Genomic DNA, 26,271 nt, shown 5'->3' with positions numbered 1-26,271 from the left:
CCCAGCCACAGGGTGATTGCATGTACTGCAGCCCCGTTGGATCCCGTTGGGGTACATTGCAGCGCCTAACCTATTCCCCCTCTGCCAGACGTATTTTAGACGTATCTTGGTCGTTGGAGGTACCTGACGCTATCTCAATAGCTTACCATTCAATCGCTCGTCCCCTGACGATTGATATGTTCCTATTCGATCAGGATATGGGAGGTCCACAATCGCCCGGGGGGTCCTGGTCCGCTCCCCCTGTCGTATTCCCGTCCTTCTCATCCAAGTGCTCGACCGCAAACAGAGAGTGTAACTTTCTTTCGCCCTCTCATACGTTCTCTCTTTTGAGCAGCTCGCCGAAGCCTTGCTCTCTCTTGCTACTACAGCTTGCCTCTCTTTCGGGACCATCCCATCGCTGTGGTATCCTCTCCTTGTCTTCCTTCATCCTTCGCTCCACAGGATTCGCTCGTCAGCGTTTTAATCCACCAGCCGTCTAATCGTCGCCTTCCATAATCTTTCTGTAAACCTCCCCTTTTACATCTAGGCTGGCGCATGAATATTTCGATATTGCGGCACGTCTAAATAATCCATCCTACTACGGAAGTGGGTTGCACTTTTAGGCAAAGCAACTAAGCAACTAAGCAACTAAGCAACTAGACCTGCCGGAGGCGTATATTGATCCGCTAGGCTTTAGATACCTTGACAACCTGCGACACCACGTCCGTCAGGAGATAGATCGACCTTCTCCAGCTCTGTCTTCTCCATTTGACTACGGGACGGAAACATCTTTTTCTCTTAGGGAACCACCAAACTTTGTTCTGCAGATCATATTGTCCTACGTGGGCCGGCCTTCTAGCATCGAGTTAGCTTTGCTATACATCATCGTAAAGCCCTAACTAGTATCTCAGCAGTGACAGGCTTTCCTTCGGCATCGGATTACTCTAGCAGTTCTTCAAACCTAAGTCAAGCAGTTTGGTCTCTCTTCATCACCAATTTCAATACGATCAAGAGATCACTATCTGGTTTTAATAGCGTTGCATATTTGTCCCCCGACGGATGTTAGACATCGTGCTACACTTCCCTAACCAAGACACAATATCGACAGCCAACCCCAACAATTACCAGGCCCCCTTACACTCTTTTAACAGATGATCATGACCTTTTGATAAGCGACGGTAATCTGGAGGCCACTGTATTTGGTCTCATTGTCGCTCATTTATTCGGAGTCATCACATTGGGTTTGTTGGAGTTTTATATCGTACCATGTCACTTCCAGAACCGCTGTTGCCGTTAACGGGCGCCTGCAGCGTCATATTCGATAATACTTTATATTCCTACTCGGCCGCCGGACTCGAGTCGTTGAAACTGGAGGAAGGGGCAGAATGGAAAAAACTAGCCAGTGGACATTCGGTTGAGGGTGCCGTGTGTGTTGGATCGACACCAAAAGATTCCTCGAAGGCCGGGCTGTTTGTTGTTGGTGGAAAGTCGGAATCGTCCGACTACCCGGGTCTTCAGAAGTTCACCTACTCGACTAACAAATGGGAGACTATAGCCCCGGAGGTGAATGTGACGCAAAATCGGGTATACCACAGCGCGGCGTACATCAACGGCAGCGATTCGATTTTGGTCTATTCGGGATCGACTGAGGGAAAACCGGGGTTATCTTCCCAGACCTTCACAGTTGGGGCGTCTAAGCCATACTCTGTGCTGGCCTTTCAGTCTACCCTCTCCCCACCGGGAATCGCGCCAATTATTCTTCCATGGTCGGAAACACAAGCAGTCTTGATCGGTGGCAACCCGACTAATACGCGGGTGATGCTTTTTGATCCAGTTGCCTCATGGACTGACCCAGGAATAACCTTAGCAGAGCCGTTACCTAAGAATTCCACGTTGATGAAGGCTGCTATCATGGCCGGTGATGATGGTAGCAAACATCTCTATACGTTTGATATGAGCACCTCGCCGAACACGGTCAACAGGACGATGTTGTTGAATGGCAATGGTCTCCCTATAGCCGACGCGGCTCCAGCCGTAACAACCGTTTCGAGCCGCGCGTTGCGAGATAATGGTGCTGCTGTTGAGAAGCGAGCACTTACTGCGGATAACTGGCCAAAATATAACTCAACTCTGGCGCCACAAAGCATACGAAATGACTATTCCATAGCTACCGATGCGAATGGTTTAGTAGTGATATCAGGTGGGAACGATGACGAAATTTTGTGCATGTTCAATGCGAAACAGAACACTTGGGAGAACGCAACGGCCGTACTTGGGCAACAAAAAGGGTTTTTTATCGAGTCAACGCCATCAACCTCGTCATCGGCATCTTCGTCCACTCTTGCGCCCTCTACTACCTCGACTGAAGCTCCTACTACCGCCGCTCCTACTCCTGTTTCTACTACGCCCGCAGCTGAAGATATCGGACTTCCTGCGACAACTCTACTAGGTATAGTGCTTGGGACTATCTTTGGCTTCGCGATTATCTTACTGGGCTTGCTATTCTGGATCAAGCATCTTCGGAAGCGACAAAACCATGTTGATGCAGGACATGCGCGAAGAGCCAGTGGAATACCGGATGAGAAGGCTGACTTCGAACGGGAAGTTGCCAAAACTTCGGGTGGACATTTCCGAGGGCACGTTCCACAGGACTCTGTAGGTTCATTCTCATCAATGGCCATCTTGATGGGTAAGGTGCCGAAGCCTGCCGTACAGCGCAAAACGAGCGACGAGACGAAGCGCAGTTCTATCAACAGCATCTTCAGTAAGCAATTAAAGAGTACCATTAGTCGACCACAGCCTCAAACGAATCCCGAGCCGGAGTTTCTCTCGGTGGATGAAAAGGGCGTGTCCTTTGCTGCTGACGCGAACGAGCCGAAGCCGCGACCTCGACCAGCAGTAGATAATGTAGATGATACCATGAGAAGGAGCTCTGGCTGGAATCGATACTGGTCTGATGGCAGCGCGCTGTCCGACCTTGGCCTCGGGAATAGCAGCTCGCAGCGCGGAAATGGTTCCGAACCAAGTTCTTTCTACTCGGATAAAAACCGCCTAACGCAGGATTCTGTCACCGTACCAGCCTTATCTCTACCGGCCTTGCAAGTCCCGCAAAGACGACCAGAACTGAACCAAGTCAACTCGAGCAGCCCAACGATCTCGCAGCACAATCTTCATATAGAGGGAATGACCGGCCAAATAGAACGACCTATATCCAATGCATCATCCTCGGGTTATTCCAGTGGCATCCCAGCCAGTGTCCACGATACCTGGGATCCGACAACGGCGAAAAAAGCTTGGGGTGATGTGCGAGCTCCAAGTAGTACTTATAGCCAGAGTATCTATCAGACAGTTCCTGAGACTCCTGGGCCTCCTAGCACGAACAACCCCCCAACCGGTATTTCTAACCAGCCGCCATTAAATACGGCATCTAATTCGAACGACTTGAGCTGGCTGAACTTGGGAGACAACAACAACCAGCCGTTTAAATAATGCTTCGACATACGTCAAGACTGGTGTTTCCTTTCAATTGCTCATCGCATTAATGATACTCTTACGAAACCGTTCATGACCTTCGCTTATACCCATTCTCATTTAAGGAGCAAAAGTTCTGGATTCGGACTCGGAGGCTAGGCCAGAGATAGACGAGTCTTCACAACGCCCAGGGAGAGAAAAAAGGGGTCAATCGGAAAAGCGCACATTCGTTCAGACGTCATTTACCACAAGCCGCCTAGGCGCGGCCCAGCATAAACCTATGGATATATCATCTTTTACCGCCGCAACATACTTGCAAAACCCCTCTTCGCATTTGAAAGGCGCAGCCGCCGGCATTTTCAACCTTGAACATATACGATTTTATATTCGACCTTCAATAATTACAGCATGCTGTACATCGCTCGAACGTTGTGCGTCCTACTAGGGATCGGCGGCGCCATGGTACTTTCTCGACACTCGCCATCAGCAATATTCATTTACATTTTTATACTTATTTTCTCCGGCTGCCCCTTTTCATTATCCGTTCTTTTGCATGATACCACTAGACTCCGTCCCCGAGGCGATGGCGACTGGCTTTGCTCCCGACACTGTGTTCTGATCTACCTTTTTTTGTTTGTATGTTTTTTATCGATCGTACTCGAGTGCGGGAAGGTGTAAGAGGAGATGAGAAGAGAGACGTGACGCGGTGTAGTTGCGTCGTGGTTGTGTGATATAATGAGGGGGAGGTCCTTGTATCTATCTAGGTCCAAGGCGTGTATCTAACAGCCAATCTCTCTAACGCGATCTATTCCCACGGGCTTCTAAGCAAAAGAGCGAGGTCCGTGCTGTGTATAGTACTTGGATGGTAGCGGGAGAATTAATTGTACAAATTCTGACCTTGAGATTCTTGTTTCTGATACCACTTATAGACTTCTCTTCTGAGTAAATTATTCCAATAGACTTTGTAACTTATAGATTTTAAAAAATGTTAAGCTTCCTACTCTAAGCAGCTATAGATGGTGCCTGATTAATCAGGTCTGGTATTCATTCTTCCTATCTGTATAACGCCTGTCCATCATCTACCGACATGCAGTCTAGGCACGTCCTCGTCCATTACCTGTCTGTCTAGTAGGCATCAGTCCCGACATCAAGCAATAGCAGAGTCCAGCGTAGCAGCAGTGGCACGAATCAACTTTCCCATCCTAGCCCCAACTATTCCAAAACAATTTCTATCTCAAACCCGGGCGCAAATGCCGTACCCTCCTCCTCCTCCTCCTCCTCCTCCTCCTCCCGTCATGACTCGCATGCATCGTCAAAAATAAACCCAAACTAAATCAATAAATCCCAGACCCCAATCCCATAATTAGAACCCTCGACAGATACCTAGACGAATAAGCGTCGTCGTATCCGTGAAACACTAGGCCATCTTGGCCGAGTTATTTCTGCTATGCGTGCTACGCGGCACGGAGCGTGAGATGTTTCGAAACGAGCTTAGCCTAGTCTCCTAGGTCGAGAGGGGGGAAGAAACAGCGCCGCAATGAAGTTCACATGTAGATATCTATAGGTACTGCGAGATAGTGCCGGCTGTGCCTCTATAAATTGCGGGTTGGAAACGTCACCATTTACGCATAGAGCGTACGACGTAAGACAGGGAATTGGTGTGGGGGGAGAAGGTCGTCGTATCACAGGTTACATTAGGTAGGTAGACATAATAGAGTAACTAGCTCGTTTACAAAAGAGAATGCCATAAATTGATTGCACGTAGCTATCGCGTCAAGTCACAAAGTACCAATGAGCAAAGCCTAAAGCGCCAGCCAACTAAATAACTGTTCGTCCGTCTATCCCACATAGTCTCCATCTGAAACCCCTTCCATTAGTAGATAGGTCTTGGTTCCTCCCACTTCTGGTGTCGTGCGTGGGTCGCATTATCTCCCGCTCCGTTACTCGGTGAATCCACACCCGCATCCGGTCCGAATGATGTGCGTCCGCCCTTCCGTCGCCTGGCGCTATGGTCTCCAGTCATCGGGCCAATCCACTCCCAGGCCCTGCCGACCTCGCCGCTGCGTCCTTCCCGCTGGCCAGTCCGAACATTGCTGTTCTGCTCGACGACTGCCTTGACTCTCCGCCAGATCTTCTCGCGTCGCGAGAGCGAATGGACCGATCTCAGGACGTCGTCACGGAGGTTCGGGAGGAAGAGCCACGGATCATCGATGTCCTCATTTCCCAGTTGCTTCTGGTTGGCTAACCTCTCAAGCACTAGGTCAACTAAGGCCGGTACCTGAGCAGCCGCCTCGCGGTTAGCCTTGAATCGAGACTGCGCATAAATCGCTGTCACGATCAGGGCGATCACGACGCTAATATGGAATCGATATCTTGCCAGCCCGAGTCGGATTGATCTGCGGATGGCGCAGGTGATTGAAATTCGAGCGAGAGAGGTGGACGTGTAGTAGGTGTTTGGAACGCTTCCGGAATCGGATATTCTAAGGTGGCCGGAGGGACTCTGGTTAGTCAAATGGTCAGACTTCGTAACTTGTGATACAGACATCTTCCACGAGATATGCGAATAAAGTAGGAAAAGTAATTACTCAAAGATATTTTACTTACTCCTTGACTTCAACCTCCACTTCCTCTCTAGCTTTAATCTCGCCAAGCGCAGATCCCCAGAGATCCTCAAATTCTTGATTGTTCATTTTCTTGCTTCTCTTCCTATTGATAATCTCCTTCAGCTCCTGCTCCTCAATCGCCGGCGTCTCAAGCTTTGTACCTTCTTCGTCGACAGGTTCGCCGCATTCGTACTTGGCAGTTCGTTCGCGAAGCTCTTCGATCGCCTTATCTGCCACTGCCTGTACCCGTCGGACCTTGACACCGTCAGGCTCACAGGTTGGAGGAAGAGGGATCACGCCGCCTAGTGATAGAGGGTGAGGCTTGAGGAGGTAATCCTGCTCACACCGTACAGAAAAGTCGGCATAGCAATAAGCATGAGGGGGACACGGTTCGCACTCGGGCTCTAGGGCGTCTATGACAGACTGCGGGACCGTAATTTGAGCTGGTAGTACCGACTGCGCCCATTCAGGTGTTTCGATCTCATTAGGAATCGAGCTTCCAACTTGACCAACGCCGCAGTAACCTACTGCGATCTTTTCCTGTCGATACCACCCAGCGTAGACGCTTAGGAGCGTGACGACGAATATAGAAAAGATTGTGCCACCCCCAGTCTTATTTGGCCGGCGTCGGGATTGCCGAGTAGCAACAGCGTCGCGCCCATTTACGGCTTCGTCTGAGATAAGATCGAGTTGCTCTTCTGGGGTAAACTCTTCCCCGGCCTCGACTACAGGCGTCTCCGGGGTCTTTGGATATGTTTTCTGAGGTAACGGAGGATTGAAACTCATAGGCACGCCAGGTGACTCTTCTTTAGGAAGAGCGTGGCCCTCTGTTCGCCTTCGCGCGCCCCTACTAAGGCTTCGCGGTTTATCAGGTCCGGCTGTTCTTCGACGTACGCTCGGGGTGTTATCCACTGCTGGTGGGGAACTACCACTTTGGAACGGGTTGTCATTGGTGAAAACATCCGAAGTACGTCGGAAAAAGCCTTCGTTGGATTCCTCAGTCTTAATTCGAGGCGCAAGAACAGGTCGTCCGACTCTGCTGAGCGTTCTGCCATTGTCAGGCTCTGGACCGGTATCCGTATCCGAAGCCTGAACCGGGCGGCTTGTAGCCCGAGGCTTTCGTTTAGTAGGACTTGGGGTCGGCGGCGGCATTGGTTGATCTTCCGGTTCTTCCGTCTTGATTCTGGTAGGTGCTTTCCTAGGCGACCTTGATCGACGAGTGGTACGTGGAGGTGGTGCAAGTTCTTCCTGCTCCTCAAAGGGATTGCTGCTGCTTTGTGACTCTGCATCGACAATGCCTTTGCTTGAGCGCTTTGCACGTGCACGTGCAGCTAGGATTTTCTTTGACTGGGGCACAATTTGATCATTAAAAATTTCGATCAATTGTGCCTTTTTTGCGCTCGACGTATATGGAACATTGTGGGCAACTAGAATCGATCGTAGCCGGGGGACCGTAAGGGTCTTCGCATCGAAGCCCGGCTGGAGATAGTCGAGGCTCTCTGAGTCGGACATTGCGGATAGCTTATAGATAGTCACCGACTATCTTATATTAAATATTACAAGCTTGAACGGTATACGGAATAAGAAGGGCCCTTTGCGACTTTGTGATTCCGCACAGCTTTAACACCTAAACCTGATAATTGAGCGATACCCGCTAGGCGCACCAAGATATTTCTGACTTGGTGACGTAGAAGCGGAATATACCCAAGGACGCGGTTTTCGGTTAGGTACCGTTGAAAATCTAACTCGGAACGTCACCAAAGCTACTAAACTGCCACCAGCAGGTCTAGCGATGGTAGACGAAATTGGGAACACGCACGGTGGTGAAAAATATAGCGGGGGATTGATCGTGTTGATAAAAAAAAAAGAGTTGAAGAAGTGGAAATTCCGTTGCAGTGGCAACAGAAACATTAGCTACCTAGATCGTAATCTGTAATCTGTACGAAGTACTAAGCAGGTCATTCAACATTGTGTTACATTCGAGCCCCATAATTTGCCTGAGGCAGGTAGGCAGGTACCACCTAGGGCTAGGTACTTCTTCCTCGTCCAATCATACATCATAATTTCTAGGCTGCATCACCTTTTCACCCAAGCCTTATTAGGTGATATGATATGGTATAACAGGAAGAAATTGATTGGCGGAGCGATGCTCTCTTCATATGAGGTAGTGTTGACAGGCTGGTTTAAACAAACCAAATACAGAAGGTAAATAGGTAAACAAAACATCACCGACTGAGTATATCCATCTGTATTAAAATTTAAATAATTTTATAGGAGGTCATTCTATAATAAGTACATATATCATACACAGGTCTATAACAGGTTTACTGTCGTAACATAGGTATATGGCATTCGTAATATAGATACAAAACTTCTAACTCCCTCGTTAATGTTTCCCACCATGATCGTCGTAACGCTCTACTACAGCAGTAACCACTTCCTCTCATATTATAAAATGCTACTCTCCCTCAAAGTATATATGACAGTACATTTTAGCTTCATTAAGTGATAGCTAGCTAGGGACATTCATATTATATTGTTCCCGTAGAATATGTCGGCTAGCAACGTGCCTCCTAATTAGTATAGCAATCCGGTGCGCCAACGGTATAAGTAAACCGACAGATGCTAGCTTTTAGTAAATAGAGGCTCTACCTCCCGGTCCTCGCCATTCGGCCATTGTCAACTCGCTGCCGCTTTCTCCTCAAGTTTCTTCTCGGCTTCCTCTGCTCTCCTATTCGCTTCGGCTATTTCTTGTTGTAATTGTTTGATGTATACGATTGCCAACTCCACCGTGCTAGCCTTACTATTCGGCGCGCTGGATTGCTTGCCGTCCTTCTTCTCCCCACTCCCAGCCTCGCCATCGCCTTCACTTAACTCTCTAGCAACATTTGTTGGTAGTAAAGTTGCAATCTCTTGGAGTGCGGAGTTGATACGGTTTCGACGCCCTTGTTCTGCAATTTTGTGCGAAGTCCGTTTCGAAGTTAGGTTTGTGGATAGTTCGCTTGGATACGAAACTCCCGGGACGGTATTCCCTTCCAATATGTTCTGGTAATTCGATTTGGATGCTAGTAGCCTCGATGCGGAATCTTCTGCGGCTAGGCCAGGTGTCCCCGGGAGCAGCGGCTTGATACTCGGGGATATTTTCGGCCGGAGAGCTGGCGAAACAGAACTAATACTAGGCCTCTTCTTAGGACCTCTCGGAGCTATCAACGGAGTCTTTCTAGGGTTAGGGGTGGTGGATTTAGGAGTGAGCTGAGGACTCTGCGTCGCTGATGCCGTTGCCGAGCGCGTTGGCTTGGGGAGAACCGGGGACGGAAGAGACTGAAACGTAGACGTCTTTGCCGTCTCTACTTCGGTAGATAGTTCTACCGGTCGTTGAGTGTCGATCAAAGGTAAGACGGGCTTGGAGAAGTTAACCGATTCGGGAAGTTCGAAGCTTTCTATATGTTCGGAACCGCCGTGCTCGGGATTATTCGGGTCAGCCGACTTGCTCTTCGGTGATATTCTAAAAAGTGAAGCCGGAGTTGCGGGCGACGGCTTTCCGCCCAAGGAGGTAGGTAACACCAAGGGCGCCGTGCTCCCGTTAGTCTGCGGCTGAATATACGGAGATTGCCTGGCGGAACGTGGTAGAGGAAGCGGCGGAGGGGGCATCTCAAGAGCTTCCGGGGATACTGAGGCATTCTCCGATTCCTCCGTCGACACTGCCGAGACTGACTTGGGTTGTGGGGGGTGTTCTGAGCTCTCGGCTGCAGATTCGGCTAATTCACTAAGAACCTGACCATTGATTATGGGAGTCGAAGCCGTTTTCCGTCTTTGAGGTTTCGCGATCGGAGACTGTCGGACGTTCGACTTTCTCGCCTTGGTGGCATTGCTTTTGCGTACCTTCTTCGATAAATTTGCCGTGCTGCTTTGCGCTAGAGGTGGCTCGATGTCCATTTCGATGGGGGAATTCGTGGTGTGACCCGAGTGCCTATGGTCAAATGTCGACGCAGAATCATTCTGCGCATGTAGCGCAGGAGAGGTCAAGGGGCTGAAGTAGGGCCCCGACTGAGAAAATCCGGGGTCGACCGGAAAGTGAGGCTCAAGGGGCGTTACCGCAGGAGATACTAGCGGGGTGAAGGCCATCTGCTGAACGGTCAGCCAACGATATTCAAGGCTGGGGGGAAGTGACATGCATCTTGTGGCTCCTTTAGATGTTGATGGTATCCATCGAACATGCCCGAAGAGTGCGCTTGGTCTTGCGAGGCAAAAAATTGGGTTGCCGCCTGTATCTCGAGGCTTTGCGGGGTCGGCGGTACCATGTTTCTCTGCTGTTGGGCATAGAAAGCAGCTTGCTGTTCCCGAAACTGTCTCTGCTGCTCCTCTAGCTGTCTTCTTTGTTGTTGTAGCCTCTGCTGCTGCAGGAACTGTATCTGCGCATCTATCTCGGAGATAGCATCAGAGGATGTGTGGTGCGGAGGCATCATCTGGGTTGAAATCCCTGGGTGACTCGGAGCAGATGTCATGGGAGACATCTGGCTCTGCGGCCCCATATCATTTCTCGCAATAATCGTTGGTACGTTCGAGTTACTCATCGGAGTATCAATGGAATCGCCATGAGGCTGATGCATCATCGAGGCGCCATTGACACCGCTGAAGTCGTGGAAATCAAATTGCAAACCGTCTTCCAAATTAGACATGCCTCCCATCTCAAGAAATTGTTGAAAGTCATCTTCGCCGGCCGAGGACATGGGATGGTCTTGTCCATTCCAAGCGCTTGGGTCCATCATGGCCATACCTAGCAAGGGCGGCCGTCAAACCGTCGAAGGATATATATAGTCGCCGCCGCGATCAGGTTCGCAAGTTCACCGTATTTCGTTACGAGGCTACAACGTCCCAAAAATGATGCTAGCCAAACCTATTCTCATATAATCTTGCGTCGTTGCGACAGTTTTCGTTGATACTGCGATCGCGCAGCGTGAAGCGTTTCGAGGACGTGGGTCAACACATTTTTGAGAAGAACAAAACCCGCGCAGAAGATTCGATGAATTCCGTCAACGGCCCACTAGAAGGCCTCGCAAGCAGGCTATGTAGTCGCAAGCAATATTAGACTGAAGCTAACGACCAAACGTGGGAGGAAAGTTGCGGGATGATTTGTATGGAGCTTCATTTAACCCGACATGTCTGGCGAACAGGAATCAGCTCGGATTCGACACCAGATGACTTTTGACTCCCGACGGTGAACTCCAGGAAAAAGCGAGGACTAAGTAGACGAGGAGATGGTGGGGGATGGATTCGGGTAAGTTTATTGGTCGGCGACAATGACAGGGTTCCAGAGGGAGTTTACGCATTAAAACCATTAAAACGGTTAGTGCATATAGGAAAAACCAAGATGAACTTGCGCCGCGAGCAGGTGACGATCTCAGCGCCAGGCCGGGGTTACACATGCAGCTAACGCGACATCCGGTCTAGGGCCACTGTAGGGTCCAGAACTTATCCCCTCTCCCTTCTGTACTACCTACGTACCTATGTAAAGGCTTGATGAACGGTAATACAGACCCAATTCGTAAAGGGATGGAGTAAATGCATATATCTTCTGAGACACGAAGGCTACACATCTTTTTTGGAAGCATGCAAGCAATTCAAGATGTCGCCTGCCTTCAATCTATTTCATTTACCTTCGTCATATTTCACGATATGTAAGATATCACGAGCTATATATATGCAAGGGTTGTGTCACCATCCGCTAAGAGTCCAGTTGGTTGAGCAATGGGCTACCATCATCATGTCAACGTCTTTTATAAGTTTTGACAAGATCGGCTTGACTCGGTTAGGTATCTAGCTTCTGGGTCGGTCCTGATTGAAATTCGGACTATAATAGCTTAGTGTTCGAAGAGGTGAAATTTTGTAAAATTTCAGTCCGAATCCTCAACTCCACTACTCGGTCGCTCGGCTAGAAATCCCTAAGGACGTACGTAAAAGAAACGATTTTTCCCAGTTGGTCCCATCCTACTCCGTGGAGTTGGAACATCGGGGGGTTAAAAAGACCCTGTAGCCCTGTAGTCCCATGGTCTGTAGCGGATATTTATTTGGATGAAATGCCAAGTAGATCTTTCATGTTGGGTGGTAGCGGGTGAAGGGTGAATTTTCTCGTATGTAGAGTCACTTGAACTTTGCCTCTATGCATTATCTCATCCGGTGGACTTCAGCTGATGATGTCTTACGTAGAAAAGAGGCTCGTAAAATTCTGTAGTACACCCATCTCATTTTGAGGTGGGGTTCAGTGGGCGGTTGACCATCCAGAATGGGTAGGACGCCGAGAGGTAGTAGTTCGCAGAGCGGGAGATTTAATGGATGGTTTAGTGTTGGTTAATATGTAAATCCTTGACCGGATTGCTTGAATAGATCAGATCAGAGCTTGTCCTATCTCGCAAGTATTCGAAGCAAGGTTGATGCTACCCATTACGTGTATAGAAGCTCCAGCGTTGATTGATATGCAAGTTATTTGAATAACATCGTAGATAAGGTGGAAAGCAAAAGAGACGGTTAGTTCATGATACCTAGGCCAAGAGAACCACCCGCTGATGACCCGTAAGCCGGAGACCCAGAGCCCTGGGATTTGAATCGTTCACATGACATGCTGGCCGAGATTCCTATTTAGCAAGTCGATTGAAACTGGGCCTATCACAAGTCGAGAGTTAGCAAGTTTATAATCGAGCGACGAAAAGTTTTCAATTTGATCGCATCTATTTTTAGGGCTTCCCTTTAAATGCACGACATGTCTGATACCTTATGCATCTACTAGGTAGGTAGATTTCCGGTTAGGCTTAAACCTATGGGATTGGTCCGAATGGGGATTTGATACCCTCTAATCGCATTAGCTGTTCTACAGGTCACATTCTTTGCGCTGCAAGTGCTCGGGTAGCCGCATGCCATTTTTAGGTAGGACCTGGGTACCTGCACACAGCACCTTTATATATACGGAACCTTATATTCGGCGTATTTCCTCAGCCTCAACCTCGCTAGTGAGACATAGGCTGCGACATCTTAAATTCCGGTTAACGAGTAGTGATGCTATAGGCACCATGGATTCCATAACGGATAAAGCAGAGCAGCTCCGCCGCAAAATATCTCAGACGGAGAAAGAGCTTCAAGACTTGCGAAGACAACTAGAAGAACTCGAGCCAACCTCTCAGAGTCTAAATACGAATCCGCCAGAGTGGAAGTGGCCCTTGAGCGAAGAAGAATATTCTCGTTATGGCCGTCAACTTATACTGCCTACTGTCGGCATCAAAGGCCAAATACGCCTGAAGTCTGCCGCAGTACTGATAGTTGGTGCCGGGGGTTTAGGCTGTCCGGCCGCTGCGTATCTAGCTGGTGCAGGAGTTGGTACCCTTGGAGTCGTTGACGGTGATACCGTGGAAATATCAAATCTGCATCGTCAGATCGCACACAACACTTTAAGGGTTGGTATGATGAAAGTAGACAGCTTGATCGAATACTGTCGAGCACTTAATCCGGACGTGTCATATGTAGCCCATAGAGAACATCTGACGCCCCAGAATGCCGAGAATATCGCTTCCAAGTACGATCTTGTTCTCGACTGTACAGATCACCCGACATCTCGGTACTTAATTTCTGATATCTCCGTATTATTACAGAAACCACTCGTCTCCGCATCTGCCTTACGGACAGATGGGCAGTTAATTGTCCTAAACAATCCACCAGCAGCTCAAGGTACTGTGGAAGGTGGTCCATGCTACCGCTGCATCTTCCCCAAGCCACCCCCCGCCGACAGCGTAGTCAGTTGCGGCGAAGGAGGAATTCTGGGGCCGGTTGTGGGTATTATGGGCGTACTACAAGCACTCGAGGCTATTAAACTGGTCGTCGCCGGAGTTGGAAAAGACTTGAGCTCAGCACTAAAAGACCCTATCGCGCCGAGTTTGCTTTTATTTTCTGCTACCTCGACTACACCATTCCGGTCAATCAGGATGAGGAGTCGAAGGCCTAACTGCTTTGCTTGCTCCTCCGCGTCAACACTTACTCTAGGCGAGCTAAGAGCTGGTTCGTTGGATTACGTTCAGTTCTGTGGGGTGACTACGCCAGTCGCCGTGTTGAAGCCCGAAGAAAGAGTCTCCGCTACAGAGTACAGTGATATTTTGACGAAACAGCCCGATAAGAATCACTTACTACTAGATGTCCGCGAAAAGGAGCATTTTGACATTGCCAGTATACCAGGGGCGGTTAATGTGCCCTTCTCAACCTTACAGACTCGTAATAAAAAATCTACCGACGACGAGAGTTCGGGGCCAGAGTATATCCCAGAATCACTATCGCCCAATGCACCAATATATGTCATCTGCCGAGTGGGTAACGATTCCCAGTTAGTAACACGAAGGCTGAAAGAGATGGGCTTAGATGCGAATGGAGCACGCTTCGTAGGGGATATCGAAGGAGGCATGAGGGCCTGGAAACATCACGTCGACCAAACAATGCCTTTCACGTAACCGCTCAATCTCGACGACGCATATAGTTTAACGACGCCAATATAGGAATGGGGGGTTCCATTTCAAAATCATACCGATTCCTTCTGTTGATACATGGGAGGGAGAGCCACCGAACGCCAATCCGTTGATTTTTGAAGCTTTTGCTTTTTACCTGAACGTTGAGATATATTCCCTCACCAATGTGATAAGAAACTCGGAATCCTATCAGGGTATGTGTACTATGCATCTTCTCCCTTGCATGGGGCCGATCCCCGGAGACCACCTTTCCTCTCAGACGAAGCTTGTTCGCTTCTTGTTGAATGCCCTTTGGTCTTTTAACCATTGTCTGTAACCTGCCACGCTCGAGATCTTCTCGCCGTAGAAATCAGGGACTAGAAACAACAAAATAATGTCAGCGAACCTAACTTCTCCTCCATCCCAACTTAGACCTCCAAGATGAACTTACCGGCGTTACCACTCAACGAGCTGTTGCTAGGATCTACTCGGTTCTTCTTGATGCGCGCAAAGAACTCGGACTCTTTAATTTCCATCGGCTTCTTGACGCCCTTCTTGAACGTGTAGAACAGCGCAGAGCCCACGCTCGGTCCAGCCAACCACCCTAGCCCCGCGAAGCTCAGAGTCACTATACCCAGCGCAAAAAACGGGTCCATTGGGACCTTGGTCAACAGCCAGTCCATGTCCATATTTACACACAGGATAGCACCTGCCGTGCCACCTATTGCCATCGTTAAGATACCGCTGGCGAGCTGGAAGCGACGCCGCGTTTTGCGCAGGACGAAAAAGGTATTCCAATCGAGAGTTGGAGTAGAAGATTCCGAGGCGGCTTCTGCCCCAGAGGCCGTAGTGGAAGCATGACGGCGGGCAACAGCTTGGCACTGTATGCTGCGCGCAGGCTTTTTGGTGGCTGTTCGAGTTGCGATGGAAGGAATCGACTTGGTACTACGGATGGTGCATTGTCGAGATGCTAGCGAGGAGTATTGGCAGGTTGCCCCTCTCGTGAATGCGACCTGCAGCTTGAGGGCACGAGTGCCTAGAACACCAAGGCGCGTTGCTGTTGTCGCGGGAGTCAACATTTCAACGGGTTTTGTGGTAAAGCTGTTCTTCAACGCTGCATTAAATGCGTTGGAGTGGAGAGTTTTTCGTCGTTACTTGGAGAGCTTGTCGAAGCTAATGTCGAAACTTGACGTCGATTATGTTAGGTCCAAAAGACGCCTGCAGGCCTGTAAAGCTCGAGCCACAATTGAGGGGCGCTAGTTACGTAATGCGCGGATCTTCTTGGCTGCTTGGCCGTTTTGTATGATGCATATCGGATAAATGCAAATAACATATTTCTTGGTATGTGAATCTTGGGTGAATTCCAAGTTGCTATATACAGCTGGGCACGATCATAATTAATCTAAAGGAGAGTTGTTAAAATCGAAAAATGCTTAATAAATGACAAGAATCCCTGAAAAGAACTTCGAATATTCAAAACTTAATATGACCAACCTTTTCTTTAGGCATTTTGTAGACACCTATTATTAGTCTCAAGACTTTAGCACTGAGGAGGTAAATGAGAAATACCTGATTCGAGGTTTTAGAAGTGATTAATTTCTAAAAATATCGGACACTAGTTAGATCAGAAAAGAGAACAGACCTAAATGCTTCGATACGAAATCCTACGAAAAGGAGATATTTCAAGTTTTAGGAAAAGATGTGGTACGAAATCCCCATAGTGAGCACTAGATCATATATCATATTTGAGAAGAGAGATGGATTAATTTTATGATAAGTAAATGGTATGTGTGGCTCAGTGTTCTTGGTTTAGCATTGTTTTATAGACATATTTACCTATTATCGTGCTGTACCCTACTGGACTGATAGTTATTAATACAGACACAATACCGTGTGCTAAAGTAGATAAAACCGATAAATCTTAGAGATATGCAGTGATTTCCACAAAGGTAAGGTAACTAATAAATACTATTAATTTTTATGGTTGCCGTATAAGAAAGGGGTGAACGCAGATATTAGTTACAAGATTACATGACAAGGTAAGGCAGCGAAGAATTATTCCTTACTCCCAATCTGAAAATTTGAATACCATAATTTACTACACATTGGCAGGTAAGACGATAGAAGCATACACATAGCATGTCGTCACTTTTTGCGTACTGACGAGAGGTCAAACCAGCTCGCCCCGGTGATTTTTGCTTTTCCCACATCGTCAACCAGGGGTTGACTCGATCACCATCTTGCCAACTCCTAGTGTTGCTAAGACGACAGAAGGCGCATTGAAGTGCACATGCCCCAACTGTTAATCTCGCAGCCTTGGTAGTGACTTTTCATCTCGCACTTCTTTCTCCTGTACGCACAGCTACCACAGTACAAGCGTGAACTCTTCACTCTCACAAACTAAAGATCACAACAGCAATCACCACACCAGTCCCTTCGATCCACCTACGTCTCAACCATGTTGTCAGTTTTCAAGTCCGTCTTCAAGTTCGTTGGCAAGGCTGCCGTCTATGGCATCGTAGCCATCGGAGTTTGGGAGGCCTTGCTCGGATGCCCTTCAGCAAAGATGATGAACAAACTCCTTCGTGACAAAGATGCGTGGGACCCAAGGCAAGCAGAACAAGATGGCGTTTGTCAACACGTGCAAATATGGTTCATGAGCTGGTGGCATTGCGCCATTCGATCCCCTGCGAAGTACATCGCGAAGAGAGTCAAGGTTGTGGCAACTAAGGCCAAGCGATCCTACATCCGGGGCTGGATGGCTAGAAACCAAAACAACAACACCAACGCCAGCACCCCCCGCGGCGAGGAGCGGTATGATTCCGACTTTGAAGATATCCGCGTCCTGGAAGCTTATTGATTCGTAGGGTATCCCGTTTCCATGAAGAGTTGGACGGAGCAATCCATGACCTCACCACCGAGGCCAACCGCGCCTGTATCAACCAATCTCAGGAAGATGATGATGATGGGGATTGGTATTGGTGAAGTAGTTGAGAGGAGCCGGGCCAAAAATTGCTTTCGATGTTACGATCAAGACTCTTTCATTGTCATGATACGCAATTTCTACAAGGAAGACAGTCATTATCATTTCGACTGAGATTGGAAATGGTTTAAGTTAATTTTTAATCATGCATGAAGTCTACTTTAGGTAGTTGTCTTATACATCCAAATATCAGATAGGATACCCTCAGGGGTTTACTTCGAAACACGCTGCATACTTCTTTAAGAGACTAGTGGTGCTTTTTGATCCTCGACATTTGTTCTTCTGTGAATCAAAAGGAAGAGCAGTTAATAATGTGGAGTAAATGAGGGTTCAAAAGTATCTTTTTGCCTTTGATTCTTCCTCTTATGTAGAGCTCGATATGTGGAGTTGTTTGCCCTTTACCATTTTCCCACCTCTTGATAATTGTTCTACCCATAAGCTTAGTCCCTATGTTTAATATCTCCGTAGGTTGGAAGATATCTTTATAAAGTTACGATCATAACAATATTGATAACATTCGGATATTCATGTTTCTTTGTGACGCCCGTCGTTTTTATTACTCCTATTTTTTGATTCTCCTGATTATTAATATACTGAATATGATTTAATATTAACAAGAAAAGTTTACATCATGCCCGAATTTACAAAGGGTTATTATGTCGAATTTTTTCCATGGCTTAAATAAGAAAATAATTTAATAGGTAATATTTAACACGTACATCATTTTTTAAGCGATTTAATTCGGTGTATAATTTATATATATAAAGTATGGTTTAACATTTTAGCCAAAATTAATTTTAAAAATTAAAATGACTTTAATTAAATATATTATTACAATATATATAAAGTTATAAAAAAAGCGCTGTTTTTTTATAAATAAAATAAAAAAAAATAAAATAATAAAAAAAATAATGCTATATAATTTGGTAATAAATAATTAAAAATTATTTAATTAAAATACGTTAACAAAACGTTTTTTTATTTTTTATTTATAATATTATATATTTTTAAATATAAACAAATTATAATATATTATTTATTTAAAATTTAAATAGTTAAATTTTTTATATTATTTTTAATATTTAAAATAATATTTTAAACTTTTTTAAAAAATCTTTTTTATTAATATAAATGGAAATATATTAAAATTTAAATATATAAACAATATAAAAATAGTTAAAAATTAATATTTTAATTTATAAAATAAACGTTAATTAATTAAAGTATTTAATTATTTAAATAAAAAATTAAAATATATTTAATATTTTTTATATTTAATATTTTTTATATTAAATAGTAATTTATTTTATAAAATAATTTTACTTTTTTTTTTTTTTTTATATAAAATTTAATATATAATATAAAATTTATATAAAATTATATTAATGTTAAATATATTATAATATTTAATTATAATAAAATTAATAATATAATTAAAAAAAATAAAATTAAAAAAAAAATAAACTTTTAATTAATTTTATTTTTAAACCGAAAATTACTTATTTTAATTTTAAATTATAATATATAATAAATTTAAAGATTATTATTAATAAATTTTATTATTTTATTTTATTAAATAAAAGTTATATTATCGCACTTTTTTAAAAGTGGTTTAAAACCAGTTTTTTCTTTTAAAGGATTTTTTAAAAAAAATCAAAGAAAATTATTATAAATATTTAGGTATTTAAATTGGTTAATAAATAATATTTTCCAATTATTTAAACTGGTTTTAAGTAATAATAATAATATTTAATTTTTTATAAAATATAAGTAAATATAAATAAATTAATAAATAAAAAAATAATAAAATATTATAATATTATATATAAATAATTAATATTATTTTAATTAATTATTATTAATTTAATATATTATTATTTTAATATATTAATTTAATATATTACTTTGTTTTAAACTTTATTTTAATATTTTAATATTTTTTCTTTTATTATTTATTTATTTTATGTAATAATAGTTTATAATATATTAATTTTATAATATTTATTTATTTTTAAATAATCTTTTTAACTTTTTTTTAAAATTATAATATAAATTAAAAATATTATTTTTTTATTAACTATTTTAATTATATATATAATTTGTTATTAAGATTTATTTATTATAGTAAAGATATAAATTATAATTTAATTATTTATATTTATTATATTATAATTAATAATATTTAACTTATTAAAATAAAAAATAAACCGAAAAATATTATTTAATAAAACGGTAAAATGCTTAATTATGTTTATTTATTAACTTATAAAAAGCTTAATAAAAAAAAAGCTGTTATCCGTTTTAATAATAGTTATTTTATTAAATTATTTTATTTTTTTTATAATATTAAAAAAAATAATAAATTAATATATTTTTATTTTTTTTTTAAATATTAATTAATTATTTAATATATTACCTATTTATGTTAAATTTTAAATATTAGATATTTTTTTATAACGATATATTTTTTTTAAAAAAAAAATTATTTATATTTATTATAAATTTTAATATAAAATAAAATAGTAATTTTTGAAACGCGATATTAAACCGTAATAAAATTTATTAAATAATTTATTTTTTTATTTTTTTAAAACGTATTTATATAATTTTTAGTTTTAAAAGTAATTAATTTAAAATAAATTGTATAAATAAATATAATATTTTAAATATTAATTCTTTAATAAATTTAATAATATTTTGCAAAAATGTATATTATTTATAAAATAATAAAATAAAAATTATTTTATTTTTTAAATAATATAAAAATATATATTGTTTAATTAATTATATATTTAAAATATATATTAATAATTATATAAAAATAAAAAAATAATACCATAATATTAAATATTAAAAATTATATGGTATTTATTGAAAATTTTTATTTATTTATTTTGTTTAATTTATTTTTAATAAAAATATTATTATATTTTATATATTTAAAAAATATTGTTATAAATTTTTACTTTTTATAAATATTATAAAAATTTTTAATGTTTATATAAAAAATGTTATATTTTTAAGCAAGATTTTTTTATATTTGCTTTTTAATTTTAATTAATTAAACTTAAACTTGTTTTTTAAAAAACGGTTTTTATTTTAAATTTATAAAAATTCTATTAAATATTATTTTATTAATAATTAAATAATATATCTCGAAAATAACAAAAATAACAAAAATAACAAAAACAGTAAAAATAGTAAAAATAATAAAAATAATAAAAATAATAAAAATAACAAAAACAATAAAAATAACGAAAATAATAAAAATAACAAAAACAATAAAAATAACGAAAATAATAAAAATAATAAAATAATTTATAAAAAATTTTATAAATATTATTTAATAAACAATTAAATCATATTTTTCGAACATAATAAAAAAAATAAAAATAAAATAATTAATAAAAATTTTTGTAAGTATTATTTAATAAATAATTAATTTATATTTTTTAATAATAATAATAAAAGCGTATTGTTTAACGTTATTAATATAAATAATAATAATAAACGTATTAATTAAAAACGTCGATAATTTAAAAGTTTTAATAATGCGTTTATTTTATCTTTTTTATAATCTTTTATTACTTTTAATAATAATAATTAAAATAATAATTTTATATTAAATTTATTAATTATTAAATTTGAAAAAAAAAATAATTTAAAAAATAATAACGGTTAAAATAATAATATTATAATAAATTTACTTATTATAAAATCCAAAAAAAAAATTAACTTTTTAAATAATAATAATATTATTAATAACGTAACGTATTAAATTATAATATGTTATATAAATGGCGTATAATATTAATATATTTAATATAATATAATTATTTTTTTAATTTTTATATTTATTAAATTTATTATAATATATTTAAAAAAATTTTAACGTAATAAAATTACGTTTAAAATTATATAATAAATATATAAATTATTATTTGATATATTAAAAAAATTGCGTAACTTTTTAATTATATTATTTTTATTATATTAATAAATTATATTAATTATAATTATTTAATTTAAATATTTATTTTTAATATTAATTATTTTATTATTTAATTATTTATTAATTATTAAAAATTTTTAAATATATATATAATTTATCTTTTATAAATAATATAAATAATTTCTTTATTAAAATATAAAATAATTTTAAATTATATATAATAAATATTTTAAAATTTAATAAAATAATAATATTTTTATTATATTATTATTTTATTATTTTTAAAAAATTATAAACTAATTATATTTAATATAATTTTTATAGTTTTAAAATTAAATTATATTTAATTAATTTATTTATTATGTGTTTATTTAATAATTTATAATATATATATATATAATAACTTATTATTTTAAACCTTTTTAATTTTCTTTTTTTTTTTACTTTTTTAAATATATAAATATTTAATAAAAATAGTTTTTTTATTTTTAACTTTAATTTTAATTAAATAATAAATCTTTTTTTTACTTATAATTAAATATAATTTTAAAATTTACGTTAAATATTATTATAGCCAATTCTTTTATAATTAATTTTTTTATATTTAAATTATTTATAAAATTTATAAAAAATATTATATTAATAGTTATATTAAATAAAATATAAAATAAAATAATTATGATTTATTAATAATTAAAATAAGAAAATTATTATAAAAACTATTTTTACATTATTATTTATTTTTTATTTTTTAATATAAATTTTAATATATTTTTTTTATTAATAATTATTAAACTTTTTATTTTTTTATTATTATTTAATTTGTTGTTATTATATTTATTACCTAAATACCAATTAAATAAAAATTTTCGGAAAAATATATTTTTAATTTTTAAAATAATTAAAGTAAAATATAAAGATATTATTTTTTTACTTTTATTAAAATTTATATTTATATTAAAAAATTATATAATTTAAATTTTTTTTAATAAACCAATACATAATTATTTATAATATTATTTTATATTTACCAAATTACAAAAACAATTTAATATTTAATAATTATTTAACATTAACATTATTATATTATAAATATATAAAATATATAAACCTTATAATAATAAATATAATAATTATATTAAAAGAAAAAAGTTTTAAAATAATTATATAATTATATTAATAAATATAAAATATAATTTTAAAAGCGTATATATTAACTATTATTATAATAATAAAGGTAATAATTATTTTTTTTTTAACATAAATTTAACGTTATTTTTTTAATATTAAAAATTAAAATTTAACATTTATAAATTTTAAATTAAATAAATAAAATTAACCAGAATTAAATAAACCAAATTAACTAAATTAACACCAAATATTTATTTTAAAATATATTTTTATAATAAAATTATACTTATTTCATAAGTTAAATTATATACATTTAATTAATAAAAACTTTTAATTTATTAAACCAATAAATTTAAATACCTTTATAAATTATTATATATACATAAATATATTTTTTAAAAAATAAACATTAAATATTACTTTAATTATTAATAAATTTTATAACTTTATAAAAATAACATTTTAATTTTATTTATTAATAATTTTTAAGTTAAAACCTTTTTTATTAATAATTAAAATTCTTTTTACCATAACTTTAATAAATAACAAATTTATTATAATGCCACTTTTTATATAATTAATTTTTCAGATTTATTAAATAAACTTTATACACTTTAAATTTTATTTTAAAAAATATTATTTAATAACTTTACACTTTTTAAACGCTTTATTGTTAAAACCGTTATTGTTAAAATTAATTAAAAATACAAAAACTAAATTATTAATTATAAATTTTATAAAATTAATAATTATTTTATTTTTATTAACAATTAAATTTATTAAATTTATTGCAAAAAACTTGCTTTAATTAAAATATAATATTAAATTTTTATTATTAATAAAAATTTAAAAAGTAATTACATTATTATTAATATTTAACTTATTATAAACAATTAAATTATACCATTTTTAAAAGTTTAATATAATTATTTTATTAAAACCGCTTTTTAATTAACTTTATATACTTTATTTTTTAATTTTAAAACGTTTTAATTTTAATTAATACGTTTAGTTTAAAAAAAACGTTATAATAATAATATTTAAAACTATTATAAAAGTAATTTAATTAATTAATTATAAAAACCTTATTAAAAAAATAAACAAAATAAGTAAATATTTAATAAAAGTTTATAATTTATAACTTATTTTAAATATAAATTCTTTTTTAAATTAATTTATAATTAAACTTACGTAATAAATTATTTAATTAATTATAAAATTTATTTTTATGCCATTTATTGTTTATAAATATCTTTATTTTATAAATTTATTAAAAAATAAAAATATATAAAAAAAATAAATATTTTTATATAAAAGATTTATATGTATTATTTTTTTTTGCCGGAAATAAAATTATACTTTTATAAAAACCTTATATTTAAATAACGGTTTAATATTTTAAAAAGTTAATTTCGGAGTTTTTAAAACATTATATATTTATTTAATAAAATTATATAATATAACTTTTATTTAAATAAAATTTAAATAAATTATTAAAAAATTAAAAATTATTAATATTTATTTATAAAAATAATAAATTAACGTTATTTATTATTTTATTATATTAATAAAACTTATTATAATAATTTTTTATATTAATATAAAATTAAAATCTTTATTATTTATTATATAAATATACCATACGTTTAAGTTATTAAATATAAATACAACTTTTTTAACCGTTTAATATAAATTTTAATCAAATACATAAATTATAATTATTAACTTTAAGTTACGAAAAAATGTTTTTAATTTAATTTAATTAAAAAAATCGTTAAATATGTTCATTTTAACTTTAAATAATAAAATAATAAACTTAAACTTTATAAATTATTTATTGTAATTTAAAATAATAATTTTGTTTATAACGTTAATAAAAGTTATAATAAAGTTTAAAAGGATTTAATTAACGTAATTAAAACAAAAAAAATTAAAAATATTATAAAAAAAAATATAATTATATATATATATAAATATATATAATAATAATTGGTATTAATTACGTTTTTTTGGAAAGATAAGGTTTGTATGTAAAGAACGGTATTTAAAAATGAGGGTATTTTTAAAAGGTATTATATTGTTTATTATATTATTGTTTTAATAAGAATTATGTTTATGTGGTTGATTATTTTGTAAAAGTGTAGGTGGTTAATTAGGATTAATAAACCTTGTAATTTTATTTATAAATTGGTAGGTTGTTATAAAATAGTTTTGCGGTTAAATAGTTAATTAAATATTATTTATTAATAATATTTTAATATTGGTAAATTTTTTTTTTAGTAAGTAAAATTATTGTTAATTTTTTTAATTTAATTATATTTTATATTTATATATATATTTTCTTTTTTTATTTTTTAATTTATTTTTATAATTGTATTGTTAAGATATTTATATTAATAAAGGTTTATAAGCTTTTATTTAGAAAAACTTTTGTTATTACGTTAACGGGGTTATTTTTGCCGTATATTTAATAAATTTTGTAAATTTTTTAACGTTTATACGATTGTTATAATATTATAATATTTATTATTAAACGTTTTTTTTTTATTATATTTAATTTAATAAAATATTTATATAGTAAAAATAAATTTATATAAATTATAATAAAAATTTTAAATAGGTTTAGTTTTTTAAAAATAGTTATAAATGTAGTATTTATAATAATAGTTATATTTATTTTATTAATTATAATATATATTTTATTTGTTAATATATTATATATAATGCGTTTATATTTTATTAAATTTTAATAAATTATATTATTTATAATTATAAAAAATTTATTATTAAAAATTTTATTTATTAAAATAATTATATATTTTAATTATAATATAAAGTTTTAATTATTTGTAAACGATGTGTTAATAAAAACGTATAATTTAATAGTTTTTAAGTTTAAAAATAAATATTGTAAGTTTTGTTCCGCGTTATTTAGCTATTATTAAAAGTAATAATTTAGTTTATTAATTTATTTGTTGTTAAGTTTTTAGTATTAAATTATTTTTAATAAGTTAAAAGTTATTTTAAATTGGTAAATAATGGTTATATAAGTGTTTTTAACGCGTTATTTTATATATTATTACGTTATATTTGCGTAATTGCAATTAATTAATGTAATTTTTTTAGTTTTGTTTTTACGATGTAAATAAAAGCTATTATTATTATTTAATATTAAGGTATAATTGTTAAAAATTAATGGATTATTTGTAATTAAATAATTTTTTAATTTAATAATAAAGTTAATTTTTATTAGTTTAACTTTTTTAAAATTATTAAAAGTTTTATTAAATAAGTTTAATATATTATTTATTTATATTGTTATAAAATTAAATTAGTTTTTATTTGCTATTATTAATAAATATAAATTATATATAAATATTATTATTTTTAGTTTATTTATATAATAATGTATATAAATAGTTTATTAATAAGTTTTAATTTTTAATATTTTGTAAAAAAGTTTAATTATTATTATTATTATATTTATAAAATATTAATATATTATTATTTAAGATAATTTTATTAATATTATATATGTTAATTTTATTTTAAATTACGTATAAGTTTATAAAATATTTTGTATTTATATAATTATTTTATTTTTTAATAATATAAACGTTATAATAATAAAAATTTATTAGTTAATATGTTAAATTATTGGTAATTAGGTTA

At 35.8% G+C, this 26,271-nt stretch overlaps 6 protein-coding genes across 6 annotated transcripts; 3 read left to right on the top strand and 3 right to left on the bottom strand.

The window, feature by feature from the left end:
• Positions 1–1,245: 1,245 nt before the first annotated feature.
• F4817DRAFT_314537 (uncharacterized protein) lies at positions 1,246–3,468 on the top strand (the record flags this gene model as incomplete). Its single annotated transcript, XM_049300415.1, has 1 exon — positions 1,246–3,468. One exon carries the CDS (start codon positions 1,246–1,248, stop codon positions 3,466–3,468), a length of 2,223 nt encoding a protein of 740 aa, XP_049160309.1.
• A 1,631-nt stretch (positions 3,469–5,099) lies between these two features.
• On the bottom strand, positions 5,100–7,963 carry F4817DRAFT_333334 (Man1-Src1p-C-terminal domain-containing protein). The gene is made up of 2 exons (XM_049302751.1): positions 6,055–7,963; positions 5,100–5,930 (listed from the first exon to the last, which is right to left on the bottom strand). Exons 1-2 carry the CDS (start codon positions 7,563–7,565, stop codon positions 5,324–5,326), a joined length of 2,118 nt encoding a protein of 705 aa, XP_049160308.1. The 5' UTR covers positions 7,566–7,963; the 3' UTR covers positions 5,100–5,323.
• A 366-nt stretch (positions 7,964–8,329) lies between these two features.
• F4817DRAFT_333332 (helix-loop-helix DNA-binding domain-containing protein) lies at positions 8,330–11,401 on the bottom strand. Its single transcript, XM_049302750.1, has 2 exons — positions 10,229–11,401; positions 8,330–10,178 (listed from the first exon to the last, which is right to left on the bottom strand). Exons 1-2 carry the CDS (start codon positions 10,826–10,828, stop codon positions 8,733–8,735), a joined length of 2,046 nt encoding a protein of 681 aa, XP_049160307.1. The 5' UTR covers positions 10,829–11,401; the 3' UTR covers positions 8,330–8,732.
• A 1,409-nt stretch (positions 11,402–12,810) lies between these two features.
• On the top strand, positions 12,811–14,750 carry F4817DRAFT_58677 (adenylyltransferase). Its single transcript, XM_049307663.1, has 2 exons — positions 12,811–12,837; positions 12,914–14,750. The coding sequence occupies exon 2, from the start codon at positions 12,962–12,964 to the stop codon at positions 14,537–14,539; it is 1,578 nt and encodes a 525-aa protein (XP_049160306.1). The 5' UTR covers positions 12,811–12,837; positions 12,914–12,961; the 3' UTR covers positions 14,540–14,750.
• On the bottom strand, positions 14,675–16,153 carry F4817DRAFT_58691 (Pam17-domain-containing protein). The gene is made up of 2 exons (XM_049307664.1): positions 14,985–16,153; positions 14,675–14,910 (listed from the first exon to the last, which is right to left on the bottom strand). Exons 1-2 carry the CDS (start codon positions 15,610–15,612, stop codon positions 14,810–14,812), a joined length of 729 nt encoding a protein of 242 aa, XP_049160305.1. The 5' UTR covers positions 15,613–16,153; the 3' UTR covers positions 14,675–14,809.
• Positions 16,154–16,960: 807 nt separating this feature from the next.
• F4817DRAFT_364231 (uncharacterized protein) lies at positions 16,961–17,518 on the top strand (the record flags this gene model as incomplete). The annotated part of the gene is made up of 2 exons (XM_049306726.1): positions 16,961–17,347; positions 17,401–17,518. The coding sequence occupies exons 1-2, from the start codon at positions 16,992–16,994 to the stop codon at positions 17,516–17,518; spliced, it is 474 nt and encodes a 157-aa protein (XP_049160304.1). The 5' UTR covers positions 16,961–16,991.
• Between the last annotated feature and the right edge of the window lie 8,753 nt (positions 17,519–26,271).

This window comes from Daldinia loculata, assembly GCF_022478755.1.
Source record: "Daldinia loculata strain CBS 113971 unplaced genomic scaffold F4817scaffold_16, whole genome shotgun sequence".
NCBI lineage: Eukaryota > Fungi > Ascomycota > Sordariomycetes > Xylariales > Hypoxylaceae > Daldinia > Daldinia loculata.
This window is presented reverse-complemented; position numbering and strand designations above follow the sequence as displayed.

Excerpts from the sequence above, each read along its gene's own strand:
- F4817DRAFT_333334 (XM_049302751.1), bottom strand. The coding sequence starts at position 7,565 with ATGTCCGACTCAGAGAGCCTCGACTATCTCCAGCCGGGCTTCGATGCG. Across the intron at positions 5,931-6,054 it reads GTGGAGGTTGAAGTCAAGGA|AATATCCGATTCCGGAAGCG; the intron begins GTAAGTAAAATA and ends CGGCCACCTTAG.
- F4817DRAFT_333332 (XM_049302750.1), bottom strand. The coding sequence starts at position 10,828 with ATGGCCATGATGGACCCAAGCGCTTGGAATGGACAAGACCATCCCATG. Across the intron at positions 10,179-10,228 it reads ATCTAAAGGAGCCACAAGAT|ATGGCCTTCACCCCGCTAGT; the intron begins GCATGTCACTTC and ends ACCGTTCAGCAG.
- F4817DRAFT_58677 (XM_049307663.1), top strand. The coding sequence starts at position 12,962 with ATGCCATTTTTAGGTAGGACCTGGGTACCTGCACACAGCACCTTTATA.
- F4817DRAFT_58691 (XM_049307664.1), bottom strand. The coding sequence starts at position 15,612 with ATGTTGACTCCCGCGACAACAGCAACGCGCCTTGGTGTTCTAGGCACT. Across the intron at positions 14,911-14,984 it reads CTCGTTGAGTGGTAACGCCG|TCCCTGATTTCTACGGCGAG; the intron begins GTAAGTTCATCT and ends TGTTGTTTCTAG.